The sequence below is a fragment of the Lampetra fluviatilis genome, chromosome 22 (assembly GCF_964198595.1).
Source record: "Lampetra fluviatilis chromosome 22, kcLamFluv1.1, whole genome shotgun sequence".
NCBI lineage: Eukaryota > Metazoa > Chordata > Hyperoartia > Petromyzontiformes > Petromyzontidae > Lampetra > Lampetra fluviatilis.
Window position 1 is genome coordinate 6,617,359 of NC_136296.1, and position 20,964 is coordinate 6,638,322.

At 45.6% G+C, this 20,964-nt stretch overlaps 1 protein-coding gene across 6 annotated transcripts in view; it reads right to left on the bottom strand.

Annotated features, from left to right (window-relative positions):
- The window catches only part of LOC144938471 (otoferlin-like), a 163,861-nt gene that overhangs the window by 25,908 nt on the left and 116,989 nt on the right, over positions 1–20,964 (bottom strand). For 5 of the 6 annotated variants that reach the window (XR_013637844.1, XM_078866318.1, XM_078866319.1 and 2 more), the window contains exons 24-35: positions 17,471–17,648; positions 15,330–15,454; positions 14,375–14,509; positions 13,703–13,864; positions 10,952–11,071; positions 9,076–9,237; positions 7,658–7,817; positions 5,807–5,848; positions 4,745–4,845; positions 3,265–3,393; positions 2,215–2,275; positions 1,443–1,540 (exon numbers count right to left, since the gene is read on the bottom strand). Coding sequence is in view for 5 of the 6 variants with exons in the window: in XM_078866318.1 (XP_078722444.1) it covers positions 1,443–1,540; positions 2,215–2,275; positions 3,265–3,393; positions 4,745–4,845; positions 5,807–5,848; positions 7,658–7,817; positions 9,076–9,237; positions 10,952–11,071; positions 13,703–13,864; positions 14,375–14,509; positions 15,330–15,454; positions 17,471–17,648 (1,473 nt within the window). In the remaining variant the exon portion in view is untranslated. The remainder of the gene's footprint in view (positions 1–1,442; positions 1,541–2,214; positions 2,276–3,264; positions 3,394–4,744; positions 4,846–5,806; positions 5,849–7,657; positions 7,818–9,075; positions 9,238–10,951; positions 11,072–13,702; positions 13,865–14,374; positions 14,510–15,329; positions 15,455–17,470; positions 17,649–20,964) is intronic. The other variant, XM_078866320.1, reaches the window with a different exon arrangement.

Below are 20,964 nucleotides of genomic sequence, written 5' to 3' on the forward strand. Positions count from 1 at the left end.
CTTCCCTTTGAATTAAAATCCTATAGATAGGACTGGCTCATGAGCCTTGCAAGAGCTACCAATTACACACTGAAGACCAAGGATTATCTGTTAATGTAAACGTCACAGTCATCATTTCAACAGCAAAACCTGGTTCATTTGAAGCTGCAGCACATAACGACAGATTAAATATTTGAACAAGATAATGCATTCATTGTCGCCATAATGAATGCCTATTTATACTGCAGCTTGGTGGTAATTACAGTCGGTTCATCATATTTATAAAAGCAAGCAGGTTTGCCATATTACAATGATTACAACTGTCACTGTATTTTTTAAACCCACAATGGTCCTTACAATGACTAACCAGGCGGTTTTGAAGTTCTCAGAACAGATAACGAAGACCACTCGTTCTAAAGAATCCTTACACCGTAGGGCGTATGTTCATATAAAGTAATCACAGCACAACTCTGTCCTTCAAGTAGCCCCAAGATGAGAAAGACCTTCAGTCATAAACCGATGTGATACAATCACGTGACCTGTACCATGTATTCCCAGGATTTTTTAGCCTAGTGATCTCAGATATCACAAATGTTCTTAAAAATAAAAAAACCGACACACACATTGTCACAACATGGAGAAATCACATACTTGAACAAACGATAATGTAATAGTTACATTGAACAATCCAGTGATTAAAGACAGACAATGCAATAACAACGGTCACCCTTATGCATAAATACCTACACACACCTATGCAGCTGAATGGATAGAGATATTAACAACGTACCCATATAACCACAATTTAGTACATACACCATGCACACAGTGCAGCCATGAGAACAATGTATGACTGCCACGTGTTTTTGGACACAAATAATAAAAAAAAAATGCCACTTTATCAATAGCTATATGTGCCAGTGATTTGGGTTTCTACAAGGCACAGGTAGACGCTATTAGCTGCACTTCAGTGTCACATTCATCGTAAGGCAGTCTATTAAAACACGGATAGATTGTATTAGCGACACTATGGACTGCAGGGATCAATAGCCGCATCCACCGTGTACCAAATTCAGAGCAAATGAGACCACACTCTTGTAGTTTTGACTCAACTGTTACCTTTAATATGTAAATCGCTTTGGCTTTTGCAAAGAGCAGGAAAAGAAATCAACTTGGAAAATCGATCGCAGCCAAATAAGGTCAAGCTACTTATTTATTATAAAAAGTAGCTGTGTGCGTAGGAACACCACATCTTTGCTCATTTGGTGGGAAGAGGAGGGCCCAGTAGGGATTTCAGTTTCTGTCTCTGCGGGAGACACAAACACAATTGGCTAATACACACACGTGTACCTTTGCCCATCCTGTCGGGCCAGGTTTAGTTCGCTGGCCAAGGCGGCGTGATGGCAGGCACGATGGTTTATTTTTGACATTAAGGCTCCACAGTGGGTGTCCCTGTATTCTACCTTCAACTCTTCCACTCGAAGGTGAGGTTTCTTCTTCAGCTGTTTGTCCTTGTCGGCCGCTTTGTGGAACTGCAGGGCCTTTCTTGGGGACTCTGCGGCTGTCGGTGTTACGTTTGTGTGGCGTGGGAATGTTACATTGGGGCATGTGGGCATGAGTTTTGTGTAATGGCAAGTATGCGCAAGTGTGTGTGTGTCAGATAGAATACATCACATAGTGAGTATGCTCGCTAAAACTGTTTAATAACATTGGTCTTGAAAGCCGATAGGCTGAGAGACTAAAACATTTTTATTTCGTGTGAAAACACAGAATCGAGTCCTTATTCCATTTACTTCTATAAGCAATCGTAATAATTATCCCCTCCTTTACATAGAAATGCTCCAAAGTGACCAGAGACTTTTAAGATGGTCTTCCGAGCGCCCCTGAGAAAACGTCTCCACGTTCAAGGATCTACGCTGCACGCGTCAGTCGAGGTTTGATTGTAGGGCATTGCTGCAGGAGGCCGTGTGTCCGATCCCGACCCTGACGCCTGTATACGTGGAGTTTGCATGTTCTCCGTGTGGTCGTATGGATTTTACTCCGGGCCCTCCGGCTTTTTCCCTTCACATTTAGAAATATGGCTGCTAGAAATGTGCACGCGATAAGCCACTTCGTTGAGCAATCGTTTGTGTGGCCAGGACGCTTCTGCAAAAGAGATCTGTTGTAGCTCAGTGGGCCTTACCTGGTAAAGTAAAAATAGTTCATCGTAAAATATTAAGCAAATAGCAGACAAACCCTGGACTGGCTCTGCAGCGGCTCCCTCCACTGCATCTTCACCTGGAGTCTGCAACCGACTCTGCAAAGCGAAATACAGAGAATGCAACAACACAAAAAAGGTTGCAGAGGAAAACACGGGGAATGAATCAATAAATCAACATTCTCAAAATAATAACGATGAAATCCATCATGTGACCTCCTTTGCAGACATGATTCCTTGTAAAAGGTTTCAGTTTGGTGTTTTAACATCTTAACACCTGTTTTGTTGCCAGAAAAAAGTGGAAAACCCTATTATGATTAAAACTGTTTCAGTAGAAAGATGCAACACAAAAATTAGATACCTCTTAGCATTTATTACCCATCTCGTTCTCTATGCTGGGTTGGGGTGCAATATCTTTTCATGATATAATACGATCTTGTGACAATATAGCGACGATCGTGACATCAGTTTAACGTAACTTTAACATTGTATTTAACTATATTATTGCATTGTTTTTGTGCTCAATTCTTGTCAATTGTGTTTATGCACCACTGCCAATACTGTGTTAAGTTTTAATTGAATGCAAAAAATTATTTACCAAACGTTAACCCTTTCCCATTCTGAGACATCTGAAAATTTCAGGGTGGGTCCCGTTCACCGCTGAATCTCGGAACGCGCAAGTAGTTCAGTGTTAATTTTATTTAGAAAAGCGTAGCGCTGCTGTTTTTAAAGGGATTCTCCTGTAGTCACCACAGACAACTGTAACGACACGACCGCACTCTACGATAGCTGGCGCCAAGCTGTGCCAGACGTCCTACCGCATGGCCTTTAACTTCTGATTCCGTTCAGAATCGATTCCGTTTCGATGACGTGAAAGTACGTAATCGGAACGGAATCGGAAAAAAAAACTGTGAGACGTACGCCCTACATCATCGGAACGTGAGAGGAGTTAATTGCGCCTACGCACTTCCGCCAATACTGTCTTTGGTATTGATTGAATGTGACAATTCACCGCACGTTAAAATGCATCTCTCGAGAAACATTCCTTCCTGTAAACGGAGAGACGCCAGCCCCCACCCGCTCCCTACCTCTTGGAGCATCTCAATGGAGGCAAAGTACTTGGACCACCAGTCCAGCACGCTCTCGTCACGCTCTGCATCCTCGGGTTCCGTCTTCTTTTTTTTACTCTTCTTGCCGTGGGTGGCCCCCGGCACTCCCTACACAAGCAACACGCCCGTAGATAATTTTTGACGACCGAGGGGCACAATTTGCTCGGCCTTTCGTCGAATCCGTTCGCCCGCTTGCGCACATGCAACACACATACACGACAAAAGCGCTCACATTGCAGAAACTTCAACATGGTAAAGGGAGCATCTAGGAAGGTGGATTAAAGGGAACTCTCATCATCTGTTTTTTTTTCTAATCCAGTGTGCGCACAGGCCCTTTGTCAATCTACTGCTGCCTGAGGGACTTCTATACCACAAGGGTTGAAGGTGTGATTTTACCATACTTTTCCACGTTGGCCAGTGCCGGTTGGTGTAGACATGGGAGCGTAGAAGCACAGTACAACAATGGAACTTTCTGCACTGCCCTTTGCTGCCAACTACGTATGCACGGAGATTAGGCATCCGAACACTGGCCAGGCTCCACCGTTTACCAACCTTTGTGAATAATTCCCATTTATATTTTCTTACCCAAGAAAGTCTCAATACTTTAATTCAAGATATTTATGTTTGCATTAAAAAAAAATGTTAATACAGTATATGTCGGGAGCTGGTGTTCCTGGATAAAACCCATATTCACGATGAGACACTAAAACACATGAATGTTAAACTTCCTTCGCACCGTACGTAGCCAATCACGCTAACCGGATAAGCTGCTAGAAACCTACTGGCAATGAAGGGACATTCACTTGTAGATAACAACTTTACTATGCTGTAGGTAGGCATCTCAAAGAGGATCCATCTCTACTAAAACACATGAATGTTAAACTTCCTTCGCACCGTACGTAGCCAATCACGCTAACCGGATAAGCTGCTAGAAACCTATTGGCAATGAAGGGACATTCACTTGTAGATAACAACTTTACTATGCTGTAGGTAGGCACCTCAAAGAGGATCCATCTCTACAAAAACTAGGAACAGGGCCGCACAGAGTTCGGCGGAGGGGTCGGGCAGAATGCCATATGGGGCACCCTAATGGCACCATCCACAGGACCAGTATTGAGGCCTTCCTGTTTTGCAAGGCCCATAGCAACTTGCCCCCTTTCCCCACTTCCCTCTGGGCGGCCCTGCCCATCAACGCCAAGGTCAAGTTGCTGATTTTGACATGCGTGTTTGTGCCACCACAATACATCGAACAAAGATGCAGCGATCGTCTTTGCTCAAGCCACCGAACAAAGATGGCCACTGCGTCGCGCGCTTTCAGATGCGCTTCTGCGGCCGTCTGGAGCGCTCTTCCTTCCGATAACAGAAAGCCACTGGAGCTATGCAATTTTATATCTAAATTGAAAACTAGGCCGCGGTAAAGGTTAAGAAGCACTGGTGTAGTGAATGTGCGATTACACACGCCCTCGATGGTGATTGTCGTCTCTGTTTTCTTGTCGGAGTCTGCCGTGTTCGTCTCCACGATTTGCTTGATAATCTCGGCATCGCTGGTCGCCTGCTTCACTGTGAAAGCAACCACATTGCAGCGGAGTAAACACACCTGCCCTATGCACACATTGCTCGCCACATCTCAGACGAAACTATCCCTTACTTCATTGGCACAGAGTGCACTTCTTCTAGACTCACGCACAATAAAGCCATAGGGGGGCACTCACACTTTACCCCAGTGAAGCCCATTGTACCACCAGGTTGACAGAGGCGATAGTGAATTAATACATGTTTAAGTTACCTGGACTAGGAATTGAACCCAGATTATGTATACACTGATGTGGTGCATTAACCTACCATGTGCGAACATAATGAGAGTATTACTCATGTGCATTTAGGTAGTATGCCCACAAGCAGAATAGTAAAAATCTGTACAGCTATCAATTGTACAGATTTTAGGTTGGCTGAATTGAGTACAGCACTGGGACCATGTATGCTTGTGCTTGTAGTTAGCTTTGTCAAGCTTCCCAAATGCCATAATGATAATGAATGCAACGTATGCATCTACCTATACAAATGTTAATTTACATCTCATGTGGCTCTGAAAGGCCAAGGTAGGTAGACACAACATGTCGGGCGGAAACATGGGCCACGATAATTCTAGTTAAGAATGACTGATGCAATAATGTGCACGATGCATTGATGTGCCATACTATCGTACCAATGACTCCCCTAAATATGGAGGCAATGGATCAAAAGGTTATTTATCTTAGCCCATACATATTGTGAATCGTGACAATGGTGGCATGAGTCATGACGTGGACATCGATGGAAATAAATGAACGATTGACATCGCGGAGCTGAATATGGCTCACGGTGTTGGTGATGAGGATGCGCGGTGGCAGGAATGATGCACAAATGTGCGACTTGTGGTGTTGTCATCGAGTTCAAAAGGGTTGACGCAGTAAATCGAAGGTGCGATGGTTAAAACATGCAGCACGGGAGGATGGAGGCCATGAGCACAAAGGTCAGTTACCTCGAAGGACAGCAAACCGTTTAGCCAGGAATCGAGGCTTAGCTGAGCACAAAGTAGAGGCAAAGAAAGTTCAGGACAGGGAAGGTAGGCAAGATGGTTTCAGATCAAAGGGTACAGGGAAACAGGAATCCAGGGCCAAGGAGGCAGGCATAGACAAGACAACGTGCCAGACTCCCTGTGCATCATTTGTCTTTTTATACCAGGTAAGGCCCCACTGAACTTTTGAGTTCTGTTTCGGAAGCGAACTGGCTATCACACAAGATAGCTCAACGAAGTGGATCACCGCCTGCAAATGTATAGCAGCCGAATAGTCTAAGGGCACGTTTCTAAATGTGGAGGGGGAAACCGAATGACCCGGAGAAAAAATCCACGCGGCCACGGGGAGAAGATACAAACTCCAAATATGCAGATGACAGGGTCAGGATCAAACCCACAATCTCCTGCATAACAGGCAAGGGAGTTAACATATTGCCACCGTGATAAAGCAAAACGGTTAAATTGCCATAAAACTAAAAAAATTATGAAACAGTGTTACACGTTTAATATTAATTCATGTCCTTTAGCTAGATTACAGCTAAATAAGGTGTATTTTTGAGGGCATAAATCTATTCAATCGTAGTTGCCCAGAATGTAAGGAAACACTTCTTCAAATTGTGACATTTTTAAAATAACACCGACAAACAACGGCGTATTCCCACCCATAATGACATCCCAAGATGGTAAATATTTGTTTTGGAGAGGACAATGTTATTTGATAACCTACAGTGGACATTACGGAGTGGCCGTGAATCTGTCGAATCACACCCGCCAAGCAGTAAACAGTCTTGACCACTACGTTACTCAGCTGCTCAGGGTGAGTAACCTAGTGCTGAAGAAAAGACATGTGTCACTCCCGAGTAAGTCCATGCCGTATACCATCGAAAGAACAGCTTACTGAAGAGAGAACAGTCGATACATTTGCATTGAAGCCTTTTGCAGGTCATTTAAAGCAGTACAGACATTATCGGGCCAGAGGGCATTGCCGCTTTAACGGCTTCACAATTGGAAGGCTGCCAGTTATACATCTTCATTGAGTTTGCACTCAGCCAGCCATTACTCCAGGGACAAGCTACAGGAGCGGATGGCTGAGTATCTGCGAGAAGTTAACAGTGGTCGTACCATACAGATTGGCACATATCACAGCAATGTGGAATTCCCATACCGTCAGTGGATCAGGGCTGCCAACAGAGATGAGCACCGAAGGGTGTTATTATACTCTCCTGAAAGTCAGAGCGATTATTTCCGGCTCACACGAGCATTGAGGCGGTGATCATCACCTGTCCACAGCCCTGAGCCAGTGGTGGAAATTCCACGTTCCTATGGCAGGGGACGATGGAAAACCACTGATATCTTCCCCAAAAAGTTGTCCTCAATTTACCAACCGCAGAGGAATGATGGGCTGTGTCAACCCCCCGGACAGAAGTTAAACTTGCAACTTTTCCGATTGCGAGCTGCTTGTACTCTTTGGTTTTTTCGGTAAAGTCACGTAGGTAAAAAAGAGAAAATAAATTAAATCACGACGTTTTGGTTGCAACACAAGCAACCGTCATCAGGTGTTGACTGCTCCAGCGAAATTACTGAGGCGTGTGTTTAGTTTCTCTTTTTAACTTACGTGACTTTACCGAAAAAACCAAAGAGTATGGGACCCTTGCAGTCAAGAAAACTTCAAATCTAGAATTAATGCGAGCTGCTTGCTCTACCACCGAGTCACCTGGGCATGCACTGCCCATGCGGGGGTGGGGGGGGGGGGGGAAATTTAATGCAGTGCTCAGTGGCAAAATGTTTGCGCGTAATGGACAGTGGGCCACTTACTGCTGCCTTGCCGGCCCATGTCTGGCCCCGTGGTGTGGAAGATGAACTTGCGTAGGGAGGTGACGGTTTGCGAGCCCACGAGGATGTAGCGTCCGAACGCGCGACAGTCCACCACTCGGATGTTGAGCGGCGGGTGGAACAATTCGTTCTCTGGCAGATCCTGTGAAGCAACCAAACCGAATTGATGTATCCTTCATCGAGCCACTCCCTTCACTTAACCCGCCCCCCCCCACCACCGCAGCTTGCGAATTACGGCTACATATTTAATCTTGCAACTCCTTACGAGTAGAGCTCCGCATGATGTGTAGTGTGTCGGCATTCATACAAATTTTAGTCAATGGTTTGCACCCTTTGCGTCCTTTATATCGGCGTTAGCGTCATGCATGAATGCGTTTTAAATAAAACTGATTTCGCGTTTTATTACCGCATCATTTAACACATCTCCGTGTAAGCCTTCAGAAGCCTTGGTAAAAAAAAATATGTTGAATATGTCTACCCCCGATTTTAGGGGGACCGTGATAGAAAAGGTAATTGCTTGTAATATTTAATTATAGGTTTAGAATGGACAATAATTGTGCCAAATATCAGCTTTTTAACCCCATCTAAAATATCATTTAAAATAAAATCACTTCCTTTTCACAACCATTTAAATGTATAAATGCACAACTTCATCGACAAAGATTCAAATGTGAAATATCAATAATCATAGAGTCTTCGCATCGCAGAAAAATACATTGTAGTGATAGACTGTGTTGTTCAAGTACAGTATTTGTGCTTCCAGTTATGTTTCGCCAAGCGAAGGACAAACGATATGTTCGGCATGATGCATTGTGCAATAACTTTGATGAATGGATGAGGCCAAAGTGTATGCACACAGGCTTAAATCTTTTTTTTAAACCAGATTATCTGAGATAAAAGTCAGAGATTTTGATTCAGTGCCTGGCACAGATATTATTTTTCAGTACAGGCAGTTTAGTTTTATCACAGACATTCGTTTTTCTACAGCCACACAGCCACCTCCAAATTAGAGGCAGGCCGCTTGAACTGAACTTTGAGCACCGTGTCTAAACAAACCTGCAATGCCTGTTCAAGTTCTAGTTCATTTATTAGGTATAGCCCTGTGAGCCATTCGGCTCTTGAATCGGGTGCAACCGCAACAAACAAAAAACAAAAACATGAACAAAAAACATCTTAAAGTGAATATGTGACTGAGTGCAAACAGAAAATCCAAGAAAATACAGTAAAATGTTGCAGAAAAAGCACCGTACACAAAAATGTGCAAAAATCCCAGTGGGATGCAAGTCAAACAACAACAACCACAAGACAACTTAGATTAAGGCTTAGATTAAGATTAAGGTTTGTCCAAACAAACCTGCAATGCCTGTTGCGACATAGCCGAGAGAACAATCGTCGCTTACCACCTCAAAGAACTTGACAAGGTGGCTGAAGTTTGGGTTTTTATTGAAGTCTGTGATCACCACCGACTGGATGCCCTTGCCCGCGCACTCGATGTCGACGCGTGGCCGATCTACCGACTGCAGCTGCACTCGCTTGAGATCCCTCAGGCCCCAGAAGAGAATCTGCAGAGTGACAGAGGCCAAGGGGGATGACACTGAGCATTGCAAGGAATTGGTGGTGGTGGCGGCGGTGGTGGTGGCAGTGGTGGTGGTGGTGGTGGCAGCGCTAGGCATTAAGCAAACGAAGCAAACGCCTGCGTGTGTACGTTGAACCTCTTTCGCAGCGTACGTAGCCAACCACGCTAATCAGAGGTGCGCGGGAAGGACGAACAAACTAAACACAAAAAGCAGTTCTAAAGAAATGAGATCTCAGTCTAGATTTAAAAGCGCACAGCTCCGGTAGCTTCCTAATAAATGAGGTGCACAAGGCCCCAAGCAGCTGAAGGAGGTCTCAGGTTCGTGAAAAGTAGCGGTGAACCAAACGCCAGCTCGGCTTACAATCCCAATAAGCACAACAACTTAAAACTATCAAACAGAAATGCAATTAATTCCACGCATCCCTTTTTGTCTCCATCGCTCTTGCGTCCGCGCCCACTTCTGTCGCTTGTGAACGTCTCTCTCATCTCCGCTACATCTCTGTATCATCCGTAACTCTATTCTCTCATCGCACTATGTTTTTGTTTTCATCCCTTGTCTATAACTCATCTGTTGTCTCGCTCAGAGTTTATGCATTGAAGGGGTGGAGGGGGCAGAAATGATTTCTGCTTTTGGGCTCTTAGCAGGCGGGCGAGCAGCACCACTCTGTTAGAGAGCTCCGCCCTTGACAGCAGTGGATTTGATGATGGCCATGCATCTTGATGCATCTTGATGCAGTAATTTTAGCTGTGACGGTCCCACCTGATGACGGAGACTTGTGTTGCCTCCAAAACGTCGTGATTTATTATTTTATTTTATTTCCATTATTTTATTAATATTTATTTTTATTTTTTTACCTACGTGACTTTATCGATAAAAACCTAACAGTATGATGGCCATGTTCACATAAAGCATTCACACCGTGATTAACTTTTCATAGACGTGCTGATGCATTCACACACATCGGCTATTAGGTTCGGACCAGGTTTAGTTCATGGTATAGCTTGCATTTAATTCCTCGGGAGAGCAGTAAGGGGGATTGCCACGTTCAACGATTGAAAACAATTGAAATGAAAATCGGTGAAAACTAAATTAACAATTGTGCACGTAATGGATCGAATGAGTTAATACAAAGATTTGGAGCGTAACGAGCACATTGCTTGAAATTGATTATTACGCCTGAGTTTACAAAGTATTATACAGTGTATATATATATGAGTCAATAATTAATAATGAATGAGTATAATATGCAAATTATATGCGAAAAATACATTTAGAATAATGGAATGACAAAATAAAATTCCAAATCCATATTGCTGCTCAATTATATCCAAAGCATAATAACTGAAGCAAATGCAATCACACATGTCATCACTTTAGAAACATTCTCCAATAATTCTCACATTTCTCAGAATTGAGGGTAACTGCATTCCGTGAGCATTCCACCACATTCCAGTCTTCACAATGGCGAAATGTGATCGATTAATGATAATCTGTCTGCAGCAAGATGCACGTCAGTGTTTGTATCTCTTTGATCCGCTTTCCAGGGGCACACACTACGTGCTCAAATGTAACCGGCAAAAAAACGAGAAATTCAAACACTGGGCTCAGAGGCAGTGTGTGTGCGCTTGCCTGTACAATGCATGCATAGTGGGTCGTGGTGGGAAGATATGGGGGGGGGGGGGGTCAGGGGTGAGCTCACCTCTATCCTGTACTTGGCCAGGACAGGCCGAATCCCCTTGGGTACCGGGATGATGGGCCCTCGGTCTGTGTCGTTCAGTCCGGAGACCGGAGGGAATTTACAGTTGTCTGCTGGTGGAACCTATGAGAGCACAATCAATTGCAACACGGCACGGCTTTCCTGCACCACGCAGAGATGAACACTGCAAATCGGTTTTAGTGGACACGTGGACGACACATTTTTATTTTATGTCTTTGTCAGCGGCCTCGCCTCGCTTAAGAGAACGCAGGCTAATTTGAAAGCAGAGTACGTATTGTTCATTGCGCAAGGTTGGTGTAATGAGATAGGGCATTTGGGCTGAGACTTACCCTGCGAGCATTTAAGCTAGTCCTACAAATATCAGCGAAAGTCGAGGCCATTGCCGAGGCTTCGCTAAGGGATTATGGTTAGCGCACGTATCTGTAACACCTATTGTAAATGTACACAGCAGGTGATCCTTCCGTGCCATAGCAGTAAGTGCATCCTGTAAACAATGTCTTTTAGCATAAGGCAATTAGATTCACACTCGGTAATGACATTCACGATTGTGGGGTGAGCAGTTGCAAGGACAGAGGTCAGCATTCAGGTTATAGGAGTCAGTTTAACACGTAGGCTTTCGCGACCAATATTATTGCCCGATGATGCTGGATGCAATTACAAGCGAAACGTCGTACTCAAATTGTAAATGTTGTGGTTTCAAGCTTCAACACACCGGTGGGCTAAAGCAGTGAACTATTTGTCTTTTTTCAACGTGACACTTTTTTACTGATTGGCCGTATTGGGTAGTGGAGGGTTACGACACATTTATAAATAACGCGATCTAAACCCAAAAACGTTGATTATGAATTATAGGAGTCAGTTCGGTGTAAGCGGGAGGGAGCTTGGTGGGCATCATCCCAAGGTTACACTGATGCTTGCATGGCCTTCAAGTAAACGCACACATGCTCATGCAACATTGTCAGTCGCTGGTTCCCACCCTGTGGTTCGTGGACCGCTGGCAGCTCTGCCAGGCCATGGGGAAGTATATCACACACGGACGTTCTGTGAACAAAGAGCTTCATAGCTCATCGGATTCCTCCAGTATAAATAAAGTTTCTGATGGGAAGTGGTCCGCAGAACCGTGACAGATGCAACCATTTTTTTTTCACACCAGATTTTGTTTGCTGCACGGTGGTGCACAAAATTTGTTGGATGGAGGATCGTGATCCATAGGTCCAGGTAGGTTGGGAACCTCTGCTTTAAGTAATAATTTTTTTTTACGTTACATTTGTATGTTAATGCAAGTTTCGAAATATAAACTACGCAGCACGATCAAGTTGTTTCTATGAACAATACAATGGCATAATTGTACCTGGCGCCTTGACACGTTGTGAAAGGTGCCAAAATCAGTGCAAATCATTATTGTTATTAAAGTTGATTTAGTTACTATATCTTCTTGTCCTTCCCCCACACCTCCGATAAACACGGTTGGCTACGTATCGCGTGAAAGAAATTCAACATACATAGATACGAGGTTTTTGGGTTAGATTGCGTAAATATAAATGTGTTGTTAAACCCAGCACCGCCCGACACAGCCAATGAGTAAGGTTACAACGAATCGTCACGTTTTGTTTACGTGACAAACCCTTACTAATTAGCTGTGTCGGGTGGTGGAGGGTTACGACACATTTATACTTCCGCGAACTAACCCAAATACCTCGATTACGGACGAATATCGGTCGCGAAAAGCCTACGTGTTAAACATACATGCGTAACTCTTGATTTAAATCTTTCATGACTGCATGAATTCATACTCTTGGGTCTTTCGGTCAAGTCTATTCTTATTTTACTCACGTGACGTCAAGGATAATATCGCGGCAAGGATAATCCGCATCTGGGAGATGTTAACTCGGAAAAGAGAGCAAGGGGAATCACCTTCAGTCGACACTGATCCGACTCGGCGCGAGCCAGGAGAGCGAGTCTAACGTCATCCCCATCACAGGGAACCTCGGGTCACGGACCCGGGGCAATGAGACGAGAGGGAAAGGAACGACGATCGGGGAAATTAAAACGGGTGAAGCGATCGGTGCCGGGAAAACGTTTCGGTTACGGACGAGAAGTGGCGAGAGAGGCGCCGGGTGTTGGCGATCGCGCGATCGAGTCCGATAGAGTTCCACGACCACGAGGATAAAAAATGAAATAAAAGGAAAAAGAAAAAAAAAGATCAATTTGTTAAGATTATACGCGAGACGCACAAGCACGCAAAACGCAAACTCAGCCTTCACTCCTGTTTCGTGTTGTCGCTTGACGCGCGTAAAACTCTGGGCGCGGGACTACCAACGCCTCTCGATGCGAGCAGCCAACATCGCTCAATCAAAACGTACACCGTTGTTCGATTTCCATCTAGTATTTAAAATATACTGAGCTTTACTAAATCCGTCCAACGCTCAGCCCTTTCGTGTCCACAAGTTGAGCGCGCAATCACGACGCAGCCCTTGTTTCCACCATCGCCTGAGAAAGAGTGACAGGACTGTTTGCGAACAACCTCGCCCCGAAGGGCAACGCAGCGCGAATTCCTAGAGCTCGCCGCGCAAGCGTAGATTGCGCCATTGATCGTACGCCACTTCTTGGCGTCTCAAAGCGCATCTGGCCTGACACTGATGCCGTGGTGATGTCACGGCCAATGATTTGGTGAATGACGTGGCGGGGCGGGAGGGGTGATGCCGCTGTTATTCTGGCGAGTGCGTGGGTCACCTGCAGGAGCTCAAACGATGCCAGCAGCTCTCCGGCAGTGACCGGGCCGCGGTAGATCTGGTAGTAGTCGAGCATTGGAGGGAAGCGCGGGGGTTCGTACGGCTCCGTGCTGATTTTCACCACCGGCTTGGCCAGCGCTCGACCAATGAACTCGGCTTTGCCCTGAAGGAAACAATATCACCGTCAAGTTCAAGGATATTTTGTGGGACCAGGTGAGAACTCAAGAAAGCACGATGAGTTTGCGTGAGTGACCTCGGATGACAAACAAATACGATGGAGTAAGAACGACGAAGTATCAGAAGCATCGGTAATTACATCGACGAAAGCTAGATCTGAATGTCTATTTGCATGTTTCAACTTTAACGCTCTATTATATTCAAACACAATAATTTCTTGGTGAAATTAGAGACCATTATTATTATTATCAAAAGAGCTACAATGTAACCTTGTGATTTTAATTCATCATTACCATCATGCATTATACAACACAAGGCAATTCTGGTACGTAGAGAATATAATCGCAGGTGAATATCAATCACCATTGGTCACACTCTTGGCGGTCAGTTTCAGCAATGTCCTGCTACAATAGCGGAAACCATCGCGTTGACCCACACCGAGCACTTTCGCCGACGACGACGCCGCCGCCGACGACGACGACAGCCCTCGACTCACCACGGTGTCTTGGTCGAACACCTCGATCACGACCATGGGTGGGTCATCTCTCAGCTCGCGTGGCTCCCCGTACATGTAGACGTTCTGGAACTGCAGCAGCTGGTCCCACGTTGGGCAGAGCGTCTCCTGGAAGACCTGGTCATTCCACAGGGTCGGGGGGCGAGCGAAGGGTTAGCCCACAAGTGGCGGCGCTGTTTAGGCCACAAGAAGCAATGTTGTTACTCATGCAGGAATGCAACGCAGGAATCTCCTTCGTACAGAAACCACGTGGGAGTATTTGCAGAGAGAGGCATGGGATGACGCTGTGCAAAGTTCCCCTTTGTAAACTCCTGGCAATAGTGCGCATTTCATATCGATTTCACGGTTTACAGCATTAATAATCTCAATGTATTTAAATACAGGCATTTATAATCATTAGTAGCAATGGGAAATGCTCACTAGATTGTAAGTTCTAAGATGAAATGATAGTTTAGGTCAACTGAGCTCATCGTTTTTCTTGGATTAGTTGCATTTGCACGACTATTAATCACGGCACAGTCTCAAGTCACTGACTGGTCGGTAAACACAGGCCGGCCCCTGCCACGTGAATGTGACAATTACACCAAACGGCTCAGGACTGGCAATGGACCCGAGCTGCACCCGACGCCGATCAGAGCACGACGACGCAAACTCTGCACCGTGGCGCGGGGACTCTCGCCGAGTCTTGCGGTCGTCTCATCACGCCGGTGCCGGTTGGTGGTCGGTGGGGGTAGATGCCGGCGACCTGCTGGGCACATTCACCCGTCCCGTTGCCACACTTGCCCCTGGACTCTGCGCCGGTGCCGGTTCTCCCGTGGCGGTCGCGCCACGACCGAGCGCGGCGCGCGAACCCTCATTGACGCTGCGCGGGCGACGCGCTCTTCGGCAAACCTTCACTGGAGTGGGCAGCCAGAGAGAGCCGAGCAGCCTGGCGTACCTCGGTGGACTTGCAGTGGGTGGAGAAGATGACTCGAGCGAAGGGGTCGGAGAGCCCCGTGCTGTCGGCGGCGAAGAGGCTGCGAGCCTGGTACATGTGCGCGCGCAGCTCGAACTGCGACCTCTCTGCGTCGCGGGGAAGGGAAAGGCATCGTGAGAAAACAGATCTGAAATTTCGATTTAAAACTTTCGTGATTGCAGGGATTCATCTTCTTGGTTCTTTCGGTAAAGTCACGTAGAAGGGAAATAATAAGATAAAAATAATAATAATAAATAAAATAAAAATTATAAAAATACGTGATAAATGTACGTATGTATGTTGAATTTATTTTGTGCTGTACGTAGCTAGCCGTGCCAGTCGGAGCTGCAGGATAGGGTTTGCTACTTTGCTTTGTCCCGTGTCGTCTGGCAATTGCTGATCTTGTTAAAGAGCATAAACCATCACCCAAGCTCTGGTCATCCTTGTCGTGGCTTTTGGCTTACCATCGGACAAAGGAGGTCGCCGCATCGTGCGCTTTCAGATGCGCTTCTGCGGCCGTCTGGAACGCTCTTCCTTCCGATATTAGGCAGCCACTGGAGCTATGCAATTTTAACCCAGATTGAAAACTAATTTCTTGGGAACTGCTTTCTGTGTTTAGTTTTTGTCCTTCCCCTGCACCTCTAATTAGCACGTTTGGCTACGTACAATACAAAAGAAGTCAACATTCATACAAACATATGTGCTCCGGTGCCAGGAATTGATTCGTACCGAGATCCGGCGATACTGAGTTAAACTTTAATAAAGTGTGCTGCACAGTTCTGATAGACCTAGGCTGACTGAGAAATGTGTGTGGGTTTGGTCGATCGATGGAAAATGTGGCAACTCCTTAGACAACGAGGGCTTTTCACATGGAGGGGGGGGACACACTCCAAGAGCCCTCGCTTAGCTATAATTGCAAGTCCATAGGCTTGCAGAGATCGTTTCTCAGTAGCAAATGAACCTATTCTCAGCAAGTGCACACACATGCATTATAATGGATGAATGAATAAATAAGTAATGCATAATACAGGTTGTGTTTTTGGGTTAGATCGCGTATGTGTTGTTGAAACCCACCACCATCCAACACAGCCAATGAGTAAGGGTTGTCACGTAAACAGAACGTGCCAATTCGTCACTAGTACAGCACACCGGTGTGTTGGAGAGCAAAGCCACAACATTTACAATCGGAGTACGACGTTTCGCCAGTAATTTCAACTAGCTTCATCAAATTGATTCAGATTGTAAATGATGTTGCTTGGCTCTCCAACACACCGGTGTGCTGTACTAGTGTCGGCTGGTGGCAGGTTGAACGGCACATTTATATATTTGCGCGATCTAACCCAAAAAACATGTTTTATGGATGATATTGGTCGCGAAAGCCTACGTGTTAAACCAAATAAGTAATGAGTAAGAAAACAAAAAATTACCTTAACAGATGTTTAGAAGTGACCCTGTTTGAGAACAGCTGACAAGGTCAACACGGCACATGGCATGGGGAGCACCGCACATGCTCAACTGCCTTTGTCTTCCCAGTGCTCTTGCTCGCAACATCATATCACTTACTCATTTTAAACTGAATCGACTAGGAGATGGATCAGCCCAGGTTCGGATACCATATTCCACTGGCATTGCGTGTTGCCACACACACGTGGGTATATATAAGAGATAGAGGTCTCCATTTATCATGGTAGACCACAGGGGGTAGTGCTGTTTGTGAGCACTCTGGAAGATCAGCATGACATACAACCACTGCATTCAGCCACCTCTGATGTGCTGATGCTTATACAATGCATTAGGTACTCATTTAAGACTGAGTCAACCTTAGGGAGGCTCACAAGGGAGCCCCCAATATAGATTTGATGCAGAGGTTGTAGTATCACATGCGAATGACCACACTGCACGCAAAACAACAACAACAGCCACCATTCACTAATGAGTGGTGGTGACGTCACCACGGCGTTTGTGCCAGGCCAGGTGCACTCCCGAGGCCAAAGTGAAGTGTCGAAGGCTCGCTGACAGGAGGTCGCGGGACAGACCCACACACACACACATGGAAATACCTCGCAAGATAAATATCACGATATAACAAAATTCAATATAAGAGCATTCCCCAATTGACATACTGTGGTAGTTGAGGACACTCGGCGGAACACCGGTGACCCCAATTTTCTTCTCCTCAAAGCCGCTGGGCAGACCAGTGAGGAAGTCCTTGCGTTGCTTGTTGAGGCCCAGCCAGAGGTAGACCTCCAGCTTGGCCTGCATGGTCCAACCGCCCGAGCCGAAGACACGTTTCCCCGGCAGCTACCAGCACATTGGGCACAACAGGGCAACGTGTGTGCGCGTGAGCACGGCAAAGTAGCCAACCTCCTTCCTCTAGACGCGAATGTCAAATGCTGCCTCGTTCACGCCGGCGCCGATGCCATTATTCGATGACGTTAAAGGGCGAATTTGGCTCGATGGTGCGGACTACCTCGCCAGACTTTAGTTTGCTGTCCGCACGCCCAAACCTCCGATACGCACGGTTGGCTCACGTACGGTGCGAAAGAAGTTCAACATGCAGACACACGTACGCGTTTGCTTCGTTTGCAAACGCCTCCAACCACCGCCGCTGCCTTGCAATGCTCAGTGTCACTACCTGGCCTGGGGTGGCACTGCAGATTCTCTTCTGGGGCCTGAGGGTTCTGAAGCGAGTGCAGCTGCAGTCGGTGGATCGGCCACGAGAAAGAAGTTCAGCATGCATAGGCGATAAATATTTGAACTTGGCAACAGAAAACTGCCAGTTGAAATTCTGGTTTGAGGTGAATTAAGCCCATCATATCCATGGGACTGATCCAATGAACACCAAAGGTTTGTAAAGTCACCAGTAGCCATATGGTCAGGCTGGTCTCAGTCGCAGGAATGTGAAATGGCCACTCGTGGCTAAATTTTGTCAAAGAGATGAGCACTGCTTCCATGTCTGGCAGTGAGGGGAGGTCCCCATCCAACAACGGATTGACAAAGGGTTTTAAATATATATTTTGTATGGATACCAGAACGCCTGTAAGGTGTTTCCCTGTGGTTATGGCCTAAAAAAACTCCTCTGAATTGTAATGCGTAGCTATTGCATTAACCCCCCTTGTGCACACATTGATTCACAGTATGTACCCATCCTAATAAAAACAGGGGTCCATTTCACCACCAAAGAAGAACACGTTTAGGTCCATCAGTCAAGGAGCCACCTGGACACATTTTCCAGCAGTATTAGCTTCGGCATGAAAATCCGCTCTCAATTTTGACTTTGTGTCCCATAAGCCGGGTGCTGCCTGTTAAATGCTTGCGGGGTGCATTGGTCCAGAAGATGGACTTAAATGTCATCTACATTTTTTTGTTGTGTTGAAATGTGCCCTTTTCTGTTTCATTATTAAGAATTAGTCACAATCCACTGACAATAACACGCGTATTGTTCTCGCCATGCACTGCTGCCGAAAACCCATTGGAAACCCATGGACTTCATCTTCTTGGTTCTTTCGGTAAAGTCACGTAGAAGGGAAGTAATAAAATAATAAAAATAAAACATAATAAAATTATTCTCACGACGTTTCGGCCACAACGCAAGCAGCCGTCCTCAGGTGAAAACCCCTTCTACGTGACTTTACCGAAAGAACCAAGAAGATGAATCCCTGCAGTCACGAAAGCTTTAAGTAAAAAAATAAACCCATGGAAGTCGAATAAAAATAATAAAAATAATAACTACGGATACATTAAGCGAGCACGTCGAAAACATAAATAGCATGCGTGTGGAATGGAGGAGAATCTATTCTTGTAAATTATCAACGAATAATTCAACAGGCATTGTCCACCGACACACGTGCAATTGTATGCTATGCCATCAGCAGCAGTAGATGGAATTGGATACATTGTGGCATTAACTCACCTACGGATTCCGCAAGAACAGAAATTGCAATAAAAATACACAAATTGTGCGCACAATATGAGCAGGCGTTGCAGAAAGCAAAGGGATGTCGGGAACGGTTAGCAAAGGAGTGAAGAATACTGAAGCGCTAAACAGTTTTAAAATCAATGGCTCGTTGAAACTTACACGGTAAAGTCACGCACTTTCCTTGCAGAAATTTCTAAAACGCTCTCTCTCTTTTTGCAGCCGTTCACACAACACTAAAACACCGTTCAACCGTCCAGGTGGCTCAGGGGGAGAGCGGCGAGCGGCTCACAATCGAGGAAGGTTGCGAGTTGGAATCCTTGTCGGGGTTGTTGACTCGGGCCCACCATACCTCTCCCTGGCCGTCAGTAAAAAGAGTGGCAGTTTGTTGCCGACCACAACCGGCGGTTGTTTTGTTTTTTTAGAGGCTCGTCCCTGCTCATATGGGGCGAGTTTCTCCAATGTTTTTTCCACGTTGGTTGTCAGAGGTCGCAACCGGGTACCCGATACCCGTACCCTACCCGATACCCGGCTCCCCGTACCCGGCCGGGTACGGATACGGGTAGCCGTTTGCGACCCTGGTGCGGCCGGGTACGGGTACGGGTAGGCCGTGAGTCACTGGTGAGTAACCGTTTGTCACTCATTTCGGGTAGGATACGGGTAGGTGCGGCCGGGTACGGTTAAGGAATCAAAACCCGTTTGCGACCTCTGTTGGTTGTCCAATGTGGAATCCCCACCACTGGCTCAGGGCTGTGAATGGGAGATGAGGACTGCCTCAATGCTCAGCTGAGCCGGATATCACATTTGACTTTTCTGTTTAAAACACCCGAGTCTAACTAAAGGTTGTTAACATCCACCACTATATGCAAATGTTGAAACGCGATGTTTAATTCGTGTCAATAGTTACGTATGTTCCTGCAAGGAATTGATATTTATTTTATTTTTGAATTCGGCACATAACTTCACAGTGAGCTGAATGGACATTCGAAGTGTTGATGTTCTATGTAATTCTGACTGTTTTCTTGCTCTGAGGGCAAAGAAGATGTAACAAATGGGCTATAAAATATTCCAGAAACGTCTGTTTTAACTAATGGAAAATGTAATCAATGCCACCAAACATTGGCTGCAGAAGCCAACCTTGCTGAGCGCGATTTGAAAGCGACTGCTTGAAGAACCTAACTTGCCAATTTATTTGTATTTTGGAAATGAATCCACGCATCAGCACTGTTGGCAGCGCGATGTTAACTAACTCGCCTAATATACAGGAGGTCGTGGGTTCGATCCTGACCCTGACACCTGTAAATGTGGAGTTTGCATTTTCTTTCTGTAGTCGCGTAGATTTTTCTCCGGGTCCTCCGGTTTTTCCCTCCACATTTAGAAACACGCGTTTAGAGTACTTGGCTGCTAAAAATTCAGACATAATAAGCCACTTCGTTGAGCTATCATTTGTGGCCAGGTCGCTTCTGAAAAAGAGCTACGTAGCTCAGGGGGCCTTACCTGGTAAAATATAAAACAGTTCTTAGTATATATTTTGGTGTCATGTAAACAGCTCTATGCATTCAAATAAAGGCTACCGAGCAGAAACCAGATTTATTTTTACAATGCTGATTATTAAACATGACCAGATATTGCAGATTTATATAATTGTTAACATTTCAATATCCTATTTCTACAGCTTCGAATGTGATATGAGTGACATGA